Genomic DNA, 22,760 nt, shown 5'->3' on the forward strand with positions numbered 1-22,760 from the left:
TCCACTATATGAGGAAATGGAAGTATATACAGTTTGGAGCATGTGCCTCAGTTTTCTTTCGATAGACCAGGAGTAATACTAAGACTATGAAGTATAAGGAAGTGTGTGAAAATCAAATACCAGATAAATTTGGAATACTTGAAGACAAGTACAACTACTGTGATGACCAGAGTGGAAAGCCATAAATTATATATTTGGGAACATGATCCAACTGAGTGCAACAGACATTCCTTGAACAAAGAAGAAAAATCATAATGGTGTTGAGCACTGCTTGTGCAGTACACTGAACAAAGCACAATTTCTGCAGAAAAATTTTGTGACTATGCAAATAAAGTCTTCATTCAGATACATACAAAACAGCTTGGAAAACTTAACTCTGGCACAGTCCACCATCAATTAAATTGTCATCTTGATTTTTTTAAAGATAATTTATACTTTATTTATAATTAGCTGTAGCGCAGTTCAGTAATTCTAAATGGGTTCTGAATTGGAAGACAATTCATACACAATGTCAAGAAAAGCACTAAAGGCTTCCAATGCAGCCCAGCAGCTGCATAACCCTTACAGTTTCTGCCCAAGAAGTAACATCATGTTTTGCATCTCAGATCTGTCTGTTGCAGCTCACATAAGAGTCATTTAATGTGTTACAGACACTGACTAGACTTTTCATTAAATTAGTCATAAGTTGTTTAAAGTGTTTTGCTGCCCCTCTGCAAATTAAAACGAGCCACATACACACCATACTGTTAAGAATCAGCACCAAAGGGATCACTCTGTAAGTAAAATGAGAAAGATTCTGAAGCGTAACCTCTCCCATGCAGTACTTGGGAGTATCACAGCAGGAAGTGTTTTACCACCAGGCTTATTTAAAATAAATGTATCAGCATCAGTGCCAGAAGCACCTAATGCTCAGTGCTCTACACCCCCCTCCACTACATGTTCAAGGCCAGGCTGCCTTCCTGGCCCTACACTAAGTGCCTGTCAAGCATTGTGTAGAAATAGCACCCCCATCTCTGTGTATCCAACAAATTGCCTCTGATGTCACAGGGTCTCTAAGTTGTCTCTCAAGTAGTTTCTCTGCAGAGAACTCCCTTAAGTCCCCAATATGGACAGTGCAGCCAGAGTGTCAGCGAGTAAGAGACACACAGGAGAAGCCACTGACATACACTTGTCAGTAAGAGCTGTTAGCAGTTATCTAGAACATTGCCAGTTGTCAAGACTACTTCATGCAAGGCTACAAGGCACAGAGAGAGCAGGACCACTATTTAAAATCTGAAACCATGATGCCTCTAGTAGTCAGTAAATCTGGAGATGTAGGCTTATTAGTAAAACTCAGATGCATACCCTCACTTAACACACTATTTCTTTTAATAACCGGGGGGTTTTCCCCTCCAAGAATCTCCACAATATATAAGAGCACGAACAGTTTCCAGTTCACAATGAAAGCAAATACAAAAGCCAAACTTTTTTTTTAAATGGCACTAAAACACAAAAAATTGGGGGATTTTTGTGACTGAAGATACTCTGTGTGACTCAGTATCATGAAAATGCACCTTCTGACTCTTTAATACTTTTTAAATATAACAGCATTAATAGCTCTCATATATGTATGCAAATATACATGCACAAACATTAAAAAATGTTCTGTTTCTCACAGCATTTACAGTGCCACGCATTACATGAACACATAACTCATTCCTACACAAAAAATATGTGAAATAATTAAACTTTAGAATGTGAATAGACCAAATATGTAACTGAATATAACTGAACAGCAAAACCAGCAAATAAATGTTCTCTTCTGTGCTACTGAATGCAGATCATACCTGTTTTCAGGAACTGTCATATAAAGTTGTGAGCTCACTGTAGTTTAAATCATGTATTCACCTGTTACAGAAAAGGCCCATGGACTGGCAGTGATTGGGACAAATGAAGAAATGAAAGTGGCCAGACTTCAGACTGAATCCAGACTTCAGTGGCCAGCCTGGGAAAAAAGGTGACATTTGTATTTAGTGCATCCAGATAGGAACAACACTATTTCTTCTTCAGGGAAAGAGCTATGATTCACCTTAACATTTTAAAAAAGACACAGAAAGTGGCTGGCTGACAAGCAAATAGAGGTTTGAACAACTACAGGTCAGGAATGGGTGAGTGAGATCTGCTGCTGTTCCAACACCTGTCAGTTGCTTGATTAACAGGCAACTGAAGGAGGTGATAGCAAGACTATACACTGCAGTAAGAAAAGTGTGTTAAGCATGTCCCCTATTGATCACTTCTTCCTCCTTCCCATGCTTCAGTTTATTGTCTCTTCTCCTGTTTACAGCCCTGCTATCAATGATGAGACATGTCTAGTACACAACACTTTCCTTATTGTTCATTACACCCAAGTCCCCAATGGCCACATTGCTACACTCCAATTAACAAGTTCTCCCAATGTATTAAACAATGTGACTCACAACTACCGCACAGTAGATTTACAACACCTACTCTCTCAGCAGATTGTCTGGCAAAGGCACCTTTTCATAATAACAGTTAATTTATACACCCAGTATTGTACTCCCCAGGCTGAGAAACATCAGAGCATGACAAAGGACTATACATTCACAGCAATCATGAGAGACATTTTCCTACTTTTCATTGCAACTATTATGCAATCTCTGTAATCCAACTTTCTAGCTGACTTTTTACACAAACAAAAAAGTCACTATTCATTGAGCAGCTCAGCACTGATAGGACAGCTTTTTTTCTTCCATTGTTTACCTTCTCCATTTGTCTTCCTTACTCTCCCTAATGCTCCTAGGATAAACCAGACTACCTCAAATGGATACTAATGGATTTACGAAGACGACTATTGCCTACTCTTTTCAAGACGATGCTTTCTCTGCATGTGTCTAGCTGAAGCTAGTTTGCTTGCTTTGGGTTTATTTCTCCTTATGTAGAATATATATTTAAAAGCTTCCTTTACAGCAATTTTGATTCAAAAGCCTTTAGTCTATGTTACCAGATCAGAAAGCCTTTAATACAGTAAAATCCCAAAACAGCTTCCACCTCCCCATCTAAACAGTTTCTATTTATTATTAGATTTGGAATGCAGCTAAACAATGAGAATTTATGGCTGGGGGAAGCAACAGTAGATTTTCAAGGAAATCCAGGAAAACATGACACTGCCTCCCACAGTGGTCAGTAAATCAGTGATGTGCTGGATGCACTGCCTAGCAAGGAAACTTCTTCCTGCCCTTCAGCTCAACTCAAGAATTATTCTCCCTTCAGCCTGATCCAGCAGTGAGAACTGCAACTCTCTGTAACCTCAACCACCACTGAGCGGTGACAGTTGACAAAAAACTCAACATGACCAAGCAATGTGTGGTCACAGCCCAAAAAGCCAAATGAATCCCAAGCTGCATCCAAAGCAGCACGGCCAGCAGGGCAAGGAAGGGGATTCTGCCCCTCTACTCTGCAATTTTGAGACCCCCACCTGGAGTGCGGCATCCACCTCTGGTGTTCCCAGCATAAGAACATGGAACTGCTGGGACCACAAAGTCCAGAGGGAGCCACAAAGTTGATAACAGGATTGGAGCACCCATTCTGTGAACACAGGCTGAGAGAGTTGGGGCTGTTCACCCTAGAGGAGAGAAGGTTGTGTGAAGATGTAACAGTAACTTTCCACTGTCTGAGGGAGTATACAGGGAAGCAGGAGAGGGATTCCTTGTCAAGAACTGTAGTGACAGGATGTGGGGAATGGCTTCACACTGAAAGAAGGTAGCTTTATATTAGATGTTGGGAAGAAATTCTTTAATGTGAGGGTGGTGAGGCACTGGAACATGTTCCCTAGAGAAGTGGGAAATGCCTCAACCTTGACAGTGTTAAAGGCCCAGGTTGGATGTGGCTCTGAGTAACCTGGTTTAGTGAAAGGTGTCTCTGCCCATGGTGGAGAGGTTGGAACTAGATTATCTATAAGGCCCCTTCCAACTCAAACCATTCAGTGATTCTCTGAATTATGCTTCATTGTGTCTGCCTCCAGGTACCCCAGCTGTGCGCTCATACAGCTTCACTGACCTCATCAGAATTACTCCTGAGTTTCACTGATGCAAGCATAAAAAGATCAAGTCCTTATGGGAGAAAGCAGACAGGGAAAATAAATCTAAACTCCCTCATTTCAGATCTGTGCATTGCTATAGGACAAAACAGCTCCCATCTCTTGGCTTCTAGCAAAAGCTTAGCCAAGGGAATAACGGTCTCAAGGCCTTATCAACATGTACCCTGCAGAAAGGTACTGCCTTATCATTTCACAATGCCCACCTGTGAAGGGTGACTGCTGCATTGTCATAGGGTACAGAAAGAATTGAAAATAGAGAAAAATATATTAATGCAGCCTAAAGAACACAATAAAGCACTGATCTTCCTGATAATCACAGTAACTCTCTAAATTCAGACCACAGGTGTATTCTTATAAATGATAATGTTCTAATAGGGAGCAGATAGGTACATCAATTAAGAACAAAGCACATAGATTAGCTCAGAGAAGCAGTCTCCTAAACTACAAAACTTCAGCATGCCTACTAAAACCAACAGCAAAACTCAATATACTCCTCGACAATGAGATTACCTTGGGTGAACAAGATGTTCAAGCCACTACTCTGAAACACAGATTGGTTTACAGTTCAGTTAGCAGCCACAAACCCACATTAAACACAGATTTGTTAACGTACTTTTGCTTAAAACATTAAAGAACTTCGTACACTCTGAAAAAGTGACAACCCTTGCATTTCCTAGAAAGGTTTTAGTATTACTTCGTTATGCTGCAATCGGATTGTATTTTAAATACCATAATTAGAAAAGGCATGGGGAAATGTCAGGGAACATACCAAGATTATTAGAAAGTGATGGGAAGCACAGGGAAGGTGGCTTTCTTCTCTCTCCTTCAGAATTGTTTATCATGGTGGCTTGCTAGATTACAGAAGTTGGTGCAAGAATGAAAAAAAAAGTATCATATTAGTAAATTAATAACAATTTGAGAATGCTTAAGAGCATTTAATACAAGCACTGTAATTTGGTATGTAAACAGTAAATTGCATAGATAGCACTCAATTCCTTCACATTCATTCTCACATATTACACAATTGAACACTACTGAGCAGTCCCTTTTTTTTAAATCAGAAGAGATTCCTTTTTCCTCTCTACATGAAGTTCCTCCCACCTCTTGCTTACAAATGAAGCCAGACCAAAAAGATGCATCCCAGGAGTGCAACTCACAAGGGTTTGATTAGACCGAACAAGATCTGGCCTGCATAAAACCTCTGAAATGCTTATAGTGTGATGAGGGTTCCTCAGCACCACTTCATGCTACAAATCTCTTCCTGCTGGGTTGCATTACTTACCAAGGTAGAAGAAGCTCTGCTCAATGCACAGCTGATGAGCTGAGCTGGAAAAAAAGGAATATGAAGACTAGACCTCCTTCTGCATAAAGGCATCCATTATATTTTCTCCAGAAGTACCACAAACTTAGTGGTGGTACTTTTACAAAAGCAAAGAATACTTAAAGTTTCGTAGCACTTACCTTTCTCAATCAAACCTTTTCAAACATGCCAATGCTTACAAGTGAATAACTTACAGAAAATGCTTGAAACAGATCACCTTTTTCCCTAATTAAAAATTAGCAACTTATAGTCTAAGACCCTAAGAATTTTAACAGGCAATACATTATTTCAAATTCAGTTTAATGTCACAGTTGAAACAGCCACAATACACAGAATGTCACCACACAATTTCAGAAGGCTTTAAGCATTTGCCCACACAGAGGAATGCCATACCTCAACAGCAGGCTTCAAGTAGCTAGATATACAGTGTAACATCAGATCACCTCAGAAGGCTGCAAACAGCTGCTCCTCTTGTTCTTCAGCCCAACCTTTGATACCCCTCATGTTCATGCATTGCACCTGGGTGCCCTCTGCTCTCTCTGGTGGTTGGCCAGGGCACCTGGGCACTCCAGGTCTCATTGCCTTCAGTGCTGCTCACCTGCTTCTTACAGCTGTGGCCCACTGGGGACGAGGCTTGGCCACAGCCCCAGTCCCAATGACCACAAACTGTGTGCCTGCAGTTTAACAGTGGCCATCGGCAGAGGTGATCTCAGATGCAGTGTGGCTATGAGAATTTCACCTACACAGACCATCTATGTGATGAGAAAATAAAGGGACTACTTGAAACAGGTTTGGATTTCAGTTTAAAAAAGCACCTTTTCAGAGTCAAGCATGGAGCAAATCTCCATGAGGCTCAGCTTCAACACTGAATAATTACAATGCCAAATAAGCATATTTCCTAATAGACTTTCTGAGCTAATAGTTTTCCACAAAACACTTGTTTATAATCAAATCAAGAACAAATATTTTTCTCTCTGTAGAAGGTGTCTCTGTTCCTGTAATTAACTTCCAAGGGAAATCCCAGCTTTACTCTGGAACCAAACAAGGATGAAACAAAAAACACAAAGGTACAGAAGTATTGTCTTGCAGCTCTCAGTGGGAAAAAACAGAACCTGAAAACATTGCAGCATTTACAACTTCCAGTTTATCTTTCTGGCTAGAGTAAATAATGAACCCCATTGCTAAACACAACAAACAAGACTAGTTTTCTTGTTTTAGAACCAATTTTCTGCCCCTTGCAATGTGTTTAGCATTTTTAGGCATGGAAACATGCATTTTCTGTAGGTTTTAAGTTATGCTAAAAGTAAGGTCACAAGAAAGTTTCATGAAAGAAAAGGATGGACAGAAGCCACAGGGAATGTGAAAAAGTGCAAGAAAACTGACCTTTTGGTTTGCACCACTCCCAGCCAGCTCCTTTGCTAGGCAATCAGAATTTCAAGTGTTAGAACCATCAGAAAAATAATATTGATTCATGTGAATTCAGTTATATCCTCCAAACACTTTGACACTGTTATAACTGCAGTGGTAGCAACTCTTACCAGCTCAGCGATTGCTGTCATTACATCCAGATCATACCACGTCAGAAGGAATATGACACAGAGTTAACACACACTCTCTAACAAGGCACTGGTAAATATCATCAGGCACAGAGTTGGACATCCAGCTGCATTTCCTCCCTCTGCTGCCACACTTACAATGGTTTAACCCAAGCAAAGAAAAATCAGAGAGGAATAACAAAATGTTGAAATCAGGGGACACTCACAACGGATAAAATTAGGCATTTAAATAAACCTCTGCAATCCCAGACTTTTATCAGCATTCCATATTTCTACTGCATGTTAAATAATTGCCAAATACAGCAGCCTTACAAACAAATCTCTTATTTCTGTCATAGCTATGAAGCTTCTCAACAATATGTGGAAATAGTTTTACAGAACTGGTACTGGAATTGTTATTTTTGGTATCACTTTGTCCATCTGCTGACATCAGTTGGGATAAATTTTATTTCTGATTTTTGTGCTAGGATTTTCTTGGTTTGTCACAAGCCACATTCCCTTTATGGCCTTGTGCACCAACTTCCAGGTGCAGAACCCTGCAACCTTGAGTGCAAACTGATGGGAGACATCACAGGTTTTAACATCAGAAATTTATTTTTAATCTGAGGTTAACCAAATCTCGGATGAGAGGCTCAGTGAAGTCATGGAGTTTCTACCTTTGGAGATATTCCAAACACAACTAGGCAAAACCATGAGCAAAATGCTCTAAGCTGGCCCTGCTCTGGGGCTGAATCAGATGGCTTTTAGAGGACTCTTCCAGTTTACATCATTCTCTGGTTCTGCAGCTAAGATCTAGCCCACACACACCACTGCAGCTTTCAATACCTTCTGCTCATGGGAGCCCTGCACTTCCCTTACTTCACTCACTCCAGATATGGAAAAATCTTAAAGTGGAACAACTCTAGTTGTTCTAGTTGTTCCATCTCTTCTCTGTGAAGAGATGTTTGGTGCATGCCCCACTCCCAGCCCAGGCTGTTGCCTTGCTGGGCTCAGCACAAAGCCAGCAGCAGCCCTGCCACAATGAGGTGTCTCAGTATCCCCATTGCTGCTGCCTTCCCACCCTGGCTGGTGCCTGGACTGGTTGCTGCCTCACTGCAGACCTGCATGATGTCTCCAAAGGGACACTGCCCTGTGAGGCACCTGCCTGGATGGGTGACACCATCCACAATGGCCACAACAGCTGCATTCCTCGCAGACACCAGCCACAAGCTGCCAGCATGGCCACTCCCGAAGGTGGCACATACTCAGCTGAATCATAGAGCCATTTGGGTAGGAAAAGACCTCTAAGCTCATTGTGTCCAATCACCGACCCTGCACTGCCAAGCCCACTACTAAACCACGGCCCCAAATTCCACATCTGTGTGTCTTCTAACTGCCTGGGAGATGGTGACTCCATCACTTCCCTTCAGTTCCAATGCCTGACCACCATTACGGTGAAACAATGTTTCTTCATATCCAATCTGAACAAGCACACCTGGAGGCCATTTCCTCTAGTCCTGTCACTTGTTTCTTGGAGAAGAGGCCAACTCCCACCTGGCTACCGTCTAGGACAACGTCCCCCTGAGCCTCCTTTTCCCCAGGCCAAACACCTCCAGCTCCCTCAGCCGCTCCTCACAGCACTTGTACACCAGACCCTTCACCAGCCCTGCAGCCATTCTCTGGATTCGCTCCAGCACTTCCATGGCTTTTTGCACTGCAGGGCACAGAACCGGACACAGGATCTAATCCTTTCCCTGGTCCTTCTGCCCACACTATTCCTGACACAGCCCAGGGCGCCACGGCCCCCTGGACACGCCGCTGCCTCACGTCTCGCAGCTCCCGCCCGGCAGCTCCAGCCGCTCGCCCGCCGGGGCCGGGCCGCCTCTCGCCGCCGGGGCGGGAACTTCCCGAGCCTCTGGAGCAGCCTCTTCCGGGTGAGCGGCGCGCGCAGCCCACGTGGGCCCGGCGGGGAGCGGCGGGAGCCAGGTCGGTGGTGGGGACCGGGATCGGGATCGGGACAGGAACACCGACACCGACACGTGTCACCGCCGGGCTCTGTCCCCTTCCTCCCCGGCCGGCCCGGCCCGCCCAGGCCACACGTGCGGGGCCGCGCTGGGGCCGGAGAGGCGGCTGGGTGCGTGCGGCTGCTCCATCGGCGGGCCTGCTGTGGTTTTCTTCCCCCAGTTTTCTCCGGAGGCTCCTTTGCCCGAAACGCGGAGCCATGACGTCCCTGGCGGAGCAGCTGAAGCGGCTGGCGCTTCCCCAGACCGATCCCAGCCTCCTGGACCGCAGCGAGGTGGCATCGCTGCTCTTCACCTGCAAGGAAGCCGCCACTATTGACAGGGACACGTTTTTTGCCATCGGTGAGTATGGCTGCTTAGATGCCACTGGTTTTAAACACACTCCAAAAAACAGATGGAGGAAGATGAATAGGAAAGGCAAAGCCGTATTCAAAAAAGGCCAGAAGAATAGTTGAAGAAGTTGCTGGCTAGTCAGCATCACTCCAGTCCTTGGGAAAACCAGGGAGCAGTGTCTCTACGAGCATGTTTCTGGGCAGTTGAGGGTAAGGTGATGGGGAAGAGTCAGGGATCACGGAGATGCTCAGGGACTAGAGAATTTGCCCAATAAGGGAAAGCTGATGAGAGGAATATCTCTGGTCTCACTCAGTCTGGAGAAGAGAAAGCTTTGGATGGGTCTCACAGGAGCCTGCCATTACCTTTGAGGAGGTTCCCAGAAGATGCACCAGGTGTGTATGGCTGGAGGGCAGGAGGCAGTGGGAATAAGTTGAAAGAATAGGAGTTAAAACTGGATAGAAGGAAAAGCTTTTTTCAGTGTAAGGACAATCAAGCAGTTAACAAGATTGTCTGGGGAGATTGTGCTTGGGGGAAAAAAAAAAAGTTACTTTTTTGAAAATTCAACCTGGTCCAATTTTGGAGACGCTTTTAACCCTGCTTTGAGCGGAGCCTGGGACTGGAAATCTCTCTATGTGCCTTCTGACATGAATTCTTATTTCATGAAAACATGCTGATGCCCTGCTCTTGGGTAACGTTATGGTCACAAATAATGTGAAGTGGCAGTAGCCTTTGCCATGTTGGCACACTTCAAATTCTTTATGCTCTATCCCTTTCCATTTTTGTATAAATTTTTATCCAGGAATGTGATACTGTTGAATAAGAAAGCTGTTTTCTAAAACCAGGCAGATTGGTATAATGTTTCCATTTTAAGTAACAGGATTGTAGATCCATATCTTTGATGCAGCACTGTGTGTTTTTTTGGTTTCTTAAATAGTTACTCTAGAACTGTTTGGCTGAATTTGAGGATGGAGTTTTTATGGTCTCTTATCCAATATGGGACCTCTGATCCAGTATTTGATCATTCCACTGTTACAAAAAATAAAATCTATACATTGGGTTTGAGTTTCCTGTGTTCCAGGTTGCATCTGTTGTCCTCACATCCTTCCACTGTGCATCTCTGAGAAGAGTCTGGCTCCATCTCTTTGATAACTCGCACTATATACTGTTAAGTAGCTGCAGACAGCGGGAAGATTTCCTTTTGATTCTCTCTTCTCCAGGCTGAACAGTTCCTCCTTTCCCTTTTATATTGTTTTCCAGCCCCTTGACCATCTCAGCATTCCTCTGCTGAACTCACATTCAGAAATGTGAAATTCAGAAATTTCTTCTACTGATAATCTCAAAGTTGCACACAGGGCTCCAGCTGCAGCTCACAAATTGAAGGGGCAATTCCCCCCTCCCTCAGCCTGCTGGCAGTGCTCTCAGAAACTGCTGCAAGAGCACTCTGCTGATAGTTGTTAATGTTGTTTTTCTTTGTCAGTTGAGAAATAGTTCAAGTATACCAAAGGTTTTGGTCTTAGGCCTCTTTACTGTTTGTTTTGGTTTGCTTGGTGAGGAAGACTTATATCAGTATAGAAAAAAAGTTGGATATGCCAGTGAGGAGGTAAGTGGGTAGGAATGGAGAACAAAAACTGGTGTGTTAAAAGCATTCCTCCTTTTTTTTTTTTCTCCCTCCCCACAGGGTGCACTGGCTTAGAAGAGCTGATGGGCATTGATCCTTCATTTGAAGAGTTTCAGTCCAGCTTGTTTAGTTCCACATCCAAAGGCCTTGAACGCAGTGTTCAGACTAAAGCAGTAAATCAGCAGCTGAATAAGAATATTTCATTGTTCCTCATTCACCTGTCCCCCTACTTTATGCTTAAGCCAGCCCAGAAGTGCCTTGAATGGCTGATTCAGAGGTAATCCACTGAATATCCTGCATGTCAATAGATAAGGCTAGAAATGCAAATTTATTTCTTCCCAGTGAGAAAAATTTTGAATAATTTTACTTCAGCTTTCTGAAAATAGGTTAGAATGTTAATAATGTGCATTTAGACTTTTTCCTTATGGGGCCAGATGCTCTTCGTTGCTAATTATGTTTTTGTCTTTTGATAAATTTCCATGATTGTTTTGATCTGTCATGGTACTCTGATAAAAGCAATTTCACAAAGTTGCCCAGCCCTAGGCATCTTACAGAGCACATAGAGAGGCACTTCTATATTGTGCTTTTAGAAGTGGGCTTTGTAAAATGGCAAGGTTTCAATATAAACACTGAACCGTGAACCCTAACTATTCTTATTTCAAGGTTTTGTAAGAAGGTCGGAAGAAAAAAACAATGAAGTATTTTGTGATGTTATATTTATTTATATAAATTACCCTATCCAAATGCAGAAAGTGCAGTACTTCTTACCATGAAAGAGTGTGTGATTTTCCTGAAACATACTTCTCTGAATCACATTTTTTCTATACATGTATTGTACTGAGAGATTCGTACTAGATTATTGTGATGTCTGGTTTACTATTGAAGCCTGTGCAGAAGAAATTAAGGTAATTTTTAGTTATTCAGGGACCTAAAATTGTTGATAGTGAGGGGCAAAAATATGCTAGCACTGTTTTTTTTTCTTCTAGCACATACAGGCTACCTTGAGTTTCTGGACTGTAGGTAGACCATAGGTCTGAGTCAGTCTGGCAACCATGTCAGGTCTTGCTTAAAAGCAAGTAAACAAAGTATTCTGAGAAGAATGTGGAGGAGTCTTTTTTTCCTTTTTGGCTTCCAGATACTTTTTAACTACATATGCATGTTCTTTTCCTTAGGTTTCACATTCATCTCTACAATCAAGACAGTTTGATTGGTTGTGTTCTGCCATATCATGAGACTAATCTATTTGTGAGAGTTATTCAACTTTTAGATATAAAAAGCCCAACTCATAAATGGCATTGGATGGATCCAATACGGGTAAAGTACTTAACAGATGCAAGATAGAAGGACCTTGAGGGACTTAATTTAATAATATCTTGACACTTCTACTCTGCTTATGAATACGGTCCACCAATTTATGTGGTTAGTTGTAGAACTGTACTGAAAGGTTTAATTACAGGAATGGAGCCTGGATGCCCACATGTTGTTTCTGCTATCTTTCTTTAAAGGTGAAGTTGATATTATAAAGCTTTGACTGTAATCACTCTTTGTTTTGGCTAAGTTAAAGCATGCTTTTAAGGAGTAAGTATTTGCTACTGCTAGGAAGATACATCAGTTACTAAAACTTAGGTTTATTTGCATATAGGTTAAATGTAATTCTCTTCATCATCTGTCTTAATGTAGACACAAAACATTCTAAAGCAATGTGTGGCAATCCATTACTTATTTCAGTTTCAATGGTGTTAACTGACCAATAGGATTAATTTAGAGATTATAGTAATTTTTACTTTCTGTGCTTTGCTTTGCTCTGAGTGTTCTAACTTTACTTTTTTTTTCACTGTGTAAAGAAACCTGGAGTCCCTCTGGCAAGGGGTACTGTCATTACACACTGCTACAAAGACCTGGATTTCATGGATTTCATCTGCAGGCTGGTGGCAAAATCTGTGAAGGTTGTTCATTTATTCTAGAGCATTGTTGTTGTCGCTTTGTCTTCTCCGTGTTTTTATAATAATGTGCTATTTCTTAGTATTTTGAACTGCATATCAAAGAGTAAAATGATTTATCAGTAAACAATATGAGGATTTCTTTCATTATAATTTGTGAAGATGAGAGTCTGTCAGAAGTTCTTACAAGGAAATGACTGAGAACCAATGAGCCATGACAAAACAATTTGGCCATACTGTATTATTTACTGTGTTGCCTTAGGGTACTCAATTGTCTTAATTTCTTCCATAAACTCATTCCTGCTATCTGTCATTAACTGTGCTCTGAATTTCCATGTCTTTTCTGGGGGTTGTCGTGGGTGTTTTAAATACACATCTTCAAATATTAATGAGAATTTGAAATTGAGAATGTTAGAAGGTGGACAGGTTTTTTTTTTGTTTTTTTTTCAGTTAATGTCAAATAGAGGGCTGGTTCTGTAGTCTCAGAAGGGTAAGATGTATGACAGATCCAGTTGTTTAGAGAACTGGGATGCATCTGCTGTCAAACTAAGCAAAGCAGTTTATTCACAGGTATAGAAGGAGGTGTTAAACATAACACCATTTAGCTTCTTGGCTGACCAGCTCTGAGACTTGAGCAGTAAACCAAGTACAGGTGATTTTGGCTGCCTTATTCTGATTACCCACATTGGCACTCATTTCCATCTGCCATGTCTGTGAGGAGGAGCAGTAACCTCTGGTGAGAGTTGCTGCTGTGAGAGGAGATGACTTCAGTTGTGCCAGCAGGAGCTGCTGGAGCTTGCAGGCTGGAGTTCTAAGGTTTTGGTAGTTTGAGGGAAGCCATAAGTTCGTTTCCACTTCCCCTGATGTCTAAACAACCAATTTTTTTCTGTGATCCAGGTCTTTTCAGAGTGTCCTGGCAACTCAGCTCAACTGAGAGTTCTCCTTGTGTTTTATGCTTCCACCATTGTGTCAGCTCTTGGAGCTGCAGAGAAGATAACAGACAGTATGGTCTCTCTGCTGCTCCCTTATGTCCAAAAGGTAGGTGAAGCTCTGTTTCTCTCCTGTGTGGTGAAGTGTACTGTGTTCTGCAGATGTGCATCTGCAGATAACCTCAAGAGAGACATCCTGTGTGATGCATACTGTACCACTCAGCCTGATTTGAAACCTCAGGCAGGTGAAGGTCCATGGGAAATAATGTTTTTTTCACACCTCAGATGAGCACTTTAAGAACTGTTTTCTACTCTGCATGAGGAGTGGAGCTGTGAGAAATGGATACACAGTTTGAAGAGTGTCTTTGCTTTGAGGTTTATCACACTAAACCATGAGGGAATTGTGTCAGGGTAGACAGCCTGCTTTAATATCCTCTCTTGTCCATGATTGTTGCTTTGTCGACAAACAAAGCAGTAGTTAATAAATGTGTCTTCTTTATCTGTGGACCCTGCACAACAGCTTTTTCTTCTTGAAAGTTGAGTTTATAGATACCTTAAATGTTAACACATGGAAAAGGACATGGTGGGATTCTATGAAGTCAGAATAAAAATTATTTTTATGTTAATGTACTCTTTTGTGTTATTCTGTGTTAAAAATTCATCTTTATCTCTTTTCTAGGGCTTGAAATCCTCTGTACAGGATTACAGAGCTGCAACATACATGATAATCTGCCAGATGACAGTAAAAGTGACAGTGGAAACTTCCTTGGTGCATTCCTTGATGGTACAGATAAGCAAGACATTATTTAAAATGCCCTCATTAATCAGGGATGGGCTGGCTTGCTTGAACCTACTTCTGCAAACTCAGAAAGGAGATAAACTTGGGAAAAAGTAAGTCTACATGAATCAGATTTTCCCACTTTCTAAAATTCCAAACTGTGCTTTGATAATTTGAAATTTTTATGTCCTCATCATTAAAGGGATACTTCCCTGTCAGAATTTTTGGTAGTTGACATTTCAAAGGGCTGCAAGTTCCTTTGGCTTACTTTGAAAATTTGTATGCGCACTGCAGCAGAGGAGTGTCAGTGGTGTGAGCTGGTCATCTCTTGGTGCATCTGCTACTTCTCTTAGTAATGAATTGATGTCTATGTGCAAAACTGAGCCCTTTCAAGTAAGAGGTTTTCTGGAAAGTGCAAAGAAGTTCTCCCCCTTCAATGGAAGGGCTTTGAGTTGGTGTAGTTTAACACCTGAAGTATAAGTGTTTCTCTACTGCCACTTGTTTGGTCTCACTTCAGGTGAGGTGTTCTCCTGGAGGTTTGTGTGGTAGATTCCCATCCATCTGGCTGCCCTGCTCTGGCATAGTTGGCTTCTGCTGGTAACATGCATTTGAACATAGTCCCACATGCTACAAGGAATTTGCTTGCTGGCAGAGAGGAGTATTCCTATAGGAAAAATCTTATGAGGGGTATACAGAGTGATTACTTTCCACATGCTCAAACACTGTCATAGGTTAAAAAGTGCAGGTGTGGGGTTGATATATTATGCAGCATCCAACCAGGTGGGTGTAAAAGGAGACAAGGTGAAGCTTTGTGTGAGCCAAAAGGGAAATGGCTTTTCCTCAGAGGATCTGTCATTACACGATTACTTCTCATCCCTTTTGCTGCTTCTGGGGGGTAGATATGCTCCTTGCAGTGTGAGGATATCTCTTCCTGTAATTCATACAAGTCTTTTTCCTTTTACTACCAGCTTTGCAAAAAACGTAGGTAGGTTCACTGTGCCATTGCAGCAGCTGTGCTCAACATGACTGCCTGTACCCTCTTTTCTTCTTGGATATTAAATTTGCCAATAAACATCTGGCATTAAGTGGAGCCCTTTGAATCTTTTCAGTGTTTGTTTACAATGGGGCTGTTACCCCATGCTGCAAATTGAATCCTTGTGAAGTCTGCATAGTTTTGAAAGTGTTTGTAACTCAGATGAGCATACATACTTTTCTTTTTTCCCCCTTTTAATTGTGCAGGCCGTTTAATTATCTGTGCAAAACCCCAGAGCTGGTAACACTTTTGCAAGGCCTGTCAGCAGGCTATGATATCTCTCCTCTCCTCCGCTACCTGTTGCCTCACCTTGTTCACAGCATCATGAAAAGTGATACAGGTAAGTTAGCACAGGTTCTTTGTATAACTTGGATCAGCCTTAGGACAAATAACTGTGGTAGATGTCACAGCTGTGTAATTGCTTCTTGCGTTGAAACTGTGCCAGTACCTGTGAAGACCTGATTGAGCTTTTGTGTATTTGCTTTTTTTTTCTATTTTCTTTGGTTTTTTTCTTTTTTAGAGGTGTATTGTAGTGCTATGAAATCTTGGGTAGATTGCATGTACTCCGTACGAGGTTTAATTAGGGGTCAGCTATGTTCACCCAGTGATTAAATGTGCCTGGGAACAGTTTAAAGCAGCAAGGCTTGCTGGCTTGCTGGCATGCAGTTGTAGCCTGTGTCTGTGCTAGAGAATCTGTCTGCACTGTGGCTTTGTAATGCTGACTCATGACTGGGAAAGCTGTTTTGTTAAAAAGGTACAGATTCACACCAAGGAAAGCTCTAGAGAAGTTGCCAGCACAGTTTGTAGCAGCAGGTCTGGAACATGCCGAAGCATCCTTGAATTTATTGGCAGCAGTCCAGGCTTTGGCATTTTAATGCCATTGGTGTAAAGCATTGCTAATGGATCACAGAGAATTAATGCTGGATGAGCGCTGTCCTCTTCAAGTTGTGTGCTTGGTTCAGCAGAGGATGAAGCCTGTAGAAGCTGTTTGCTTGAATCAATGTGAGGGGGCTGTTCTCTAACTGTTGTTCATCTTTTATGATTGTCCTTAGAGGAGCAAGAAGAATCCGAGGAGACAGAAAATGACGTTTGCATCAAGCATCTTCAAGCTATTCTTGAGAGTATACCACTGGAAAAGGATTTAGATTCCCTGTTGGCTTCGTGAGTTGACTTCAGTTCTTTTTCCTATGCAGTAGTGCAGTCACTTCTGGTTTAATAATAAATAATTCTTGACAATGGCATTAGCATTATATGAGCATGTTTTTATGAGTTCATAAGTCCAGATGTGGATTTTGAAATTTAAATGTTCAATAACCCAGAAGAGCCATTCATTTAGCATTTGTGGGAATAGTTGGTGGGACAGAGTGAGACTTGAGGCCAGCGGCAAATCTCTACTTGCAGTAAATAATGTATACTAATCCTAATCTGTTAAGCACTGTGCTTTATAACAGTAATGAAAAGATACCATGCAAAACATGGTGGCTTTTCCTTTTGTTTGTAATTTTAGCAAGTTTCTCGAAGAGTTTATCTCCTGTGGCGCAGAGATTGAATCCAATCCCACCAAAATGGCTGCACTCAATCAAAGGATCCTTCCTCTCATCAGACTTCTTGAGAGAAAGTAAGTTGCATTTTTCTATGACAGACCCACAGTCTGTGGAGTGGTGATATCAGCTATTATCTTGGATTATTGGGTGTAGTAAGCACAACAGTCTTGCTGAAATAGATGCAAAGGGAGTAACTGACTCCTAATCTCTGTCCAAATTTTGTTTTATTGATTGTCCTTACATATTTTGTTGTCACTGTATCATTTGCATACCTACTGGCTTTGTACAGCTCTTTACTTTGTAGCTTGACTTTCGCTGCTCATTATGTCTCCTAGTGGTCTGCATATCACTGATCTGTGTTAAGACATGATGGATTATTGCCTTTGCAAAACTGCTTAAAATATCTGGTTTGGTTGAATGCATGTGCATTCAGTTTCTTTGATTTTCCCTGTATTTCTCTTGTAAATACATGTTTTTATATAATCTTCTGCAGGAGGTATTGATGGTTTTGTCTTCTGGCAGATATCCTAAAGCCTTAGACTCTGTGTTGGAGAAGCACCTGGAAGATTGCACAGATGAGGCTGACCAAAATCTTTTTCATCAATTTATTTCTCTTTCATTAAGCTGTGGCAAGTATGAGGTAGGTAGGATTGTGATCCTAGCTCTAATGTGGTTATACTGTCAGAAGGCTGATTTTTGACGTATTTCTGCTCTCTGTTACTCCTTGTAAACAAACTATCTACCATTCCCGCAAAAAAAGAATAAAACCCCAAAATAACAACAAAAAACAAACAAACAAAAAAAAAACCCCACCCAAAAAAAAAACCCCAACACCAAAATAAAGGACCCTAACTTGATTAAATATTTTGCGGGGGGGGAGCTTGGTCAAAACCGTGATTAAACAAAAGCTAAAAGGTCTAACAAAAGGTCTTTTAAGTTGTTTTTTTTTTCATAAGGACTCATAAGTGTGAGCTTTTTCCCCTGGTTAAAGTTTATACATTTCCACCTGCTCCAATTGCTACCAATATTTTTTTTCCTTAGAAACATGGCCACTACATACACTGTAGGGGTCAATAGTGACGACACAGTGGTGCCCAGCAAGGCCTCCCTCATCTTAGTCAAGGATGTTGTCAGTATCTGTTTTGGGAAAGCTGAGAAACAGCTTTATGACTGTTGAGAGAAGATGGCTTGGTCCTGTTCCTTGCACTGATTTTATGAATGTTTGCAGTCAGTAACAGGGAAGAATAGAGTGACCACAGAGTTCTTCCTGTGCCATTTCTGAAGAGCAATTGAAACTCAGCGTAACACATAATAACCATTACTACAACAGATCTGGCCAAGGAATTTATTAGAAGAGCTGGTTAGTATTATGTCTGTTGTTTGCAATAATTGAAGGACTGAAAGCACTTAGGCAAACATGACAATCTACATAAAGAAGCGCTTCCTGTATTTTTGTACTAATTTAACAAAGGTGCAGATTCTGTGTCTGAGTAACAAGTGGATTAACTGAAGCACAAGGCATGCAGAACAAAGGCATATGACTCTCTTCCAGCTTTTAAGGTTCCTGAGATAAGTGCACGCAGTTGGACTAGCAGGGATGCCTTTTTTGCAGTTTCTATCTGTGCTCTGTCACACTGACATTGGCACTAGAGCTTTCTCAGAATCCTTAGATAAGCATAATGCTTTTCTAGGACATGATAGTGTCTGTGGCTTACTGTACTTTTCAAGCTATATTCCAAAAACTGTCTGCAACAGTGAAGAAATTTAATAATTTAAAACAGTTATACAGTATTATTGTACTGTAGTTTAACTTTCTAGGTCTTGATTGTGCAGGTTTTCTTCTGATAGAAAAAATTGCCATTGGAATGTCTCCCCTTATTCTTATGTATATTTAAAATACTTTTAACATGCAATGGAGTCACTGTGCAATCTGTATTTCAGTTTCTGGAAGTCTCTGATACCTCCCTTCTGCTTAGCTTGAATCATCCTCAGCCTGCTGTGCGGGTCCTGGCTCTTCAGCATTTGAAAGATGCTATTGAAACTTCAAAGGTTTGTGTCTGAACCTCTCACTTACAGAACTGATTTAACATTCAAAAAAGCTGTTTGCCAGACTTACCAGTTGAAGATGAGTGGTATGTGAAACTGCCTATGTCATCCTTACTGCTTTTCATGTGTTTTCAGTAGGCTTCTGTCAGCATTTCCCCATATTCTGGAGTCTGGATATAGTTCTTGTTGATTAAGCTGCTTGCATTCTCATAAAATCCAAGTTAGTTAATATTTCTAGTTTTCTTTTGTTATTGAAAGTTAGTCTGCCTGTGAGGTTTAATTTAGATGATATTACCATTTCTCTTACACTAGAATTCAGATATTTCATTAAAAGCCTGTAAAGTGTTCTACAGACGAATTGTTTATTTTCCTTTTGACTCTGTTTTCCTTTATTTTTTCAGGAAGGCTTTGATCAGGCTTTCATAGAAGAAGCAATTTTTGGACGGCTCAAGGATGACAACAGAGATGTTGTGATGTCTGCTCTCAGTTCTTTGGAGGTAAGTGTGTATCTTTAAGCATGTGAGATTTTACCTGTTCTCGAATGTGTGTGTGTCTGGAATGTATTCTGTGTAGTTGTCTTTCTTATCCTTGTGTTCCTATTGCACGACTTTTATCCTTTAACAGGATAAAGCAGCACAAATACAGGAGGCTTGTGTTATTTGCCATCTCACAAATTCCCCCCAAATCTCTGCTCCCTGATCCTTCCCAAGGGGTAGGCAGTTAAAGTGAATTTATCAGTCTTGTTTTTCTTGTTTTTTTAATGTAGCCACTGATGCTTATTTAAATTTTTGACTATTATTTGAGGCACGCTTCCTGCTTATTCTGTATGTTTTTCTATAAAAAGGCAAGACACACTATCTGTCTTTTGGATGGAAAATGGTGCAGTCACAAGACATTACTGTAGTGAGAGGTGCTCAGCTGAGTTTTTCCATATGCAAGTCATTTGGTCAGTTGATAGTGACGAAGTCCTGAGCTCCAGCTCAGGTTTACTGGATAGGACTCTGGTATGCATTGTACTGATTGTTTCCAGCTAGAGTAACAGTCTGTCTTTATGGCTTCTGCTAGTAGTAGTGGAGAATATTGTTAGCAGTAGTGGAATTGGTATTGTGTGTTCATTCATTCTTGATCACCAGTAAATAGGAATAGAAGCACATGAGGGCTCCTTTAAACTTTGGTGTCTTTTGTTAATGTGCCTTTTATTTTTGCGATCCAGATGCAACATAAAGTAAAAGCAATTCTTATTTAACTATTACATAGTTTGCATATTGTTTATCAATTTTACCAGACATTTCCACATTCAGTAAATTCTCCATACTTTAGCATATCAGGAGGGCTTACTGGGCACCCTTATTACTTGTTTTCCCCTGACAGTATATTACATGAACAGCAGCAGGAATGAAGTTAGTCATGTTTGATCTCTGTTCCCACTTGGTATAGCAGATGCATTTTCCATTATGATGTGGTCAGCTGTTTTGTATATTGTATTTTCATTCATTTTTCTTGATTATGGTTCAGACTTTCAGAGATCAAGTCAATCCCGAAGTAACAGTATCAAGTCTTTTGAACATTTTCCAGAAAACTGATCTTTCAAAGGATGGAAAATGGTATGTTTGTGCTTTTTTTTTTTCAGTCTACATTCTTTCTGTACAAATTAATTTTTTAAAAGTAACTATAAATAGTACTTTAAAAACTGTGTTTCTGTGCAAATGCTTTTTGTTATGCTATGTCTATGCTGAGTTACAGGAGAGATGTCCAATTATTTTCATACCATTTCCCATTAATTCCTTATTTGTTGTTACTGCTGTTTAGATACAGAAAAATCACCATGGAGAATAGAGAACAAATCAAAGAAATGTTGCTGATGTGCTTGAGTAATGTATTTTCAACATGATTTGTTCTCTTTCAGGTACAAGGTTTTGGAGCAAGCAGTAAAAATTTTAGTCAAAGAGGAGATTTTGAAAGAGAAGAAAGAACTGCTAGATGCAGCAGTAATGCAGTTGTTACCTTTTATGATAATCACTAATACAAATTCAAAATCTGCAGATTGGAAAATGGCTGTTTGTTTGTCAGAGTCTGATCTCTGCTCTTTACATCCTTTACTGAAAGGCTGGCCAGAAGGTAAAGCATTCCTTGTAACTAATTTGATAAGAGAAAACTTGTGGCAAGTTAGGACCTAATCCTTATTGAACCTAAACACGTATTGAAGGAGGCAGGCTGTCACTATTAGGCTATCATGCTGTAACTGTGAATGGATTTTGAAAAAAACTCTTTGAAAAGAGGTAGAAATCGTTTAGTATGTTTGTGACTCATTCTAAATATTATTGAGCCACCAGTGTGTTAATACATGAATTTTATACCTAGATTATTTATTTTTTTTTTCTTGTTGGAGTAGCTCTTGAAGAGGCAATTAAATCTACCGAGTCTGCAGAGTTGGTTGGAGTGGCCAATGAGAAAATTATTCTGCTACTTTCTGAAAATTTGGCATCAGGGGACCCTTCCTTACTATTGCAAATGGTGAGCATACCATATCAACCTAACCTTAAAGAAGTTTTACTTTTCAGGTGGTAACTGTAATCAAACAAATGTGCTATTAAAGAACTTTGCATGGCTGTTCTAGGCACTAGTATGCTATCATCAAGCTGCTAGGCAAATATATGTATGTGTATGTGTATATATAATTATATCTAATTATTTATATATATATATATATATATATATATATATATATATATGTCTGTATGTATTTACGTATTTATATACAATTTACATATATATATATATATATATATATATAAAATACCAAACCATAATACCATCCTTGTAAAACCAATTTCTTCCTTAAGTTAAGGAAAAGAAATTATTACCTTTTTTGACAAATAAAAAGTGTAACTAAATTTGAGGAATTTTTACCTTCCTGAAAAAAAAACTTCTAGAGATTAAGCAGGTATACGTGTGGGTACTTCATAGAAACTGATGTTTGTGCATTGCAAGGTTTTAAAAGAGTACAATTACAGCAGACAGTAACTTTTTACCTATGATAGAAACTAAACAGTATTACACCATGTCTTGGTTTGGAAAGACAGGTATCTGCTAAGGAAGGCAGGAGCCTTCCCTGAAATGGAAATTGTAAACCCCCTTCCTCCAAATTGTTATAAATTTGAAATTAAGGGGCTCTCAAGCAAAAATATGGGAGCAGGAATAACAGTTCTTTATTAAGGAAGAAAATTTTTAAAAGATAAAATAAACAGTGCAGTAAATCAAAACAACACTGACAGAGTCAGAACACAACCTAACACCCTGTTGGTCAGGGTGTTGGTAGCAGTCCAATTGGGAATGTGGCTGCAGTCCTTCTGGAGTGTCAGGTGTGGTTCTGTTGGGGCAGGGATCTTGTAGAAAAGGGTGTAGTCTTCCTCTGAAGATCCAGTGGAAGAGGCAGCTGTTTCCTCTTGGAAATCCAGTGGAGAAGCTGTGCTAGTGTTCCAGAATCTCCAGATTATATCCAGGTAGGAATTGCTTGCTTCCTCCCTCTGGGCGGACCATCTCACAATGGGATGCTGTAGTTCTTA

At 40.6% G+C, this 22,760-nt stretch overlaps 1 protein-coding gene and 1 long non-coding RNA gene across 4 annotated transcripts in view; one reads left to right on the forward strand and one right to left on the reverse strand.

Annotated features, from left to right (window-relative positions):
* Nucleotides 1-448: 448 nt before the first annotated feature.
* LOC119698764 lies at nt 449-8,810 on the reverse strand. The gene is made up of 3 exons (XR_005256231.1): nt 5,379-8,810; nt 4,866-4,947; nt 449-1,984 (listed from the first exon to the last, which is right to left on the reverse strand). It is a non-coding gene; the product is annotated as an uncharacterized LOC119698764 (long non-coding RNA).
* Nucleotides 8,811-8,897: 87 nt separating this feature from the next.
* Nucleotides 8,898-22,760, forward strand: part of HEATR1 (HEAT repeat containing 1) — a 35,503-nt gene continuing 21,640 nt past the window's right edge. For 2 of the 3 annotated variants that reach the window (XM_038131248.1, XM_038131249.1), the window contains exons 1-15: nt 8,921-9,315; nt 10,985-11,201; nt 12,097-12,238; nt 12,769-12,870; nt 13,762-13,902; nt 14,473-14,684; nt 15,811-15,944; nt 16,657-16,765; nt 17,112-17,222; nt 17,671-17,788; nt 19,090-19,197; nt 19,596-19,691; nt 20,710-20,798; nt 21,101-21,312; nt 21,587-21,708. In XM_038131248.1, the coding sequence (XP_037987176.1) occupies nt 9,174-9,315; nt 10,985-11,201; nt 12,097-12,238; nt 12,769-12,870; nt 13,762-13,902; nt 14,473-14,684; nt 15,811-15,944; nt 16,657-16,765; nt 17,112-17,222; nt 17,671-17,788; nt 19,090-19,197; nt 19,596-19,691; nt 20,710-20,798; nt 21,101-21,312; nt 21,587-21,708 (2,055 nt within the window). In that variant the 5' untranslated portion in view covers nt 8,921-9,173. Of the gene's footprint in view, nt 9,316-10,984; nt 11,202-12,096; nt 12,239-12,768; nt 12,871-13,761; nt 13,903-14,472; nt 14,685-15,810; nt 15,945-16,656; nt 16,766-17,111; nt 17,223-17,670; nt 17,789-19,089; nt 19,198-19,595; nt 19,692-20,709; nt 20,799-21,100; nt 21,313-21,586; nt 21,709-22,760 lie in introns of all 3 variants that reach the window. The other variant, XM_038131250.1, reaches the window with a different exon arrangement.

This window comes from Motacilla alba, chromosome 3 (assembly GCF_015832195.1).
Source record: "Motacilla alba alba isolate MOTALB_02 chromosome 3, Motacilla_alba_V1.0_pri, whole genome shotgun sequence".
NCBI classification, from domain to species: domain Eukaryota; kingdom Metazoa; phylum Chordata; class Aves; order Passeriformes; family Motacillidae; genus Motacilla; species Motacilla alba.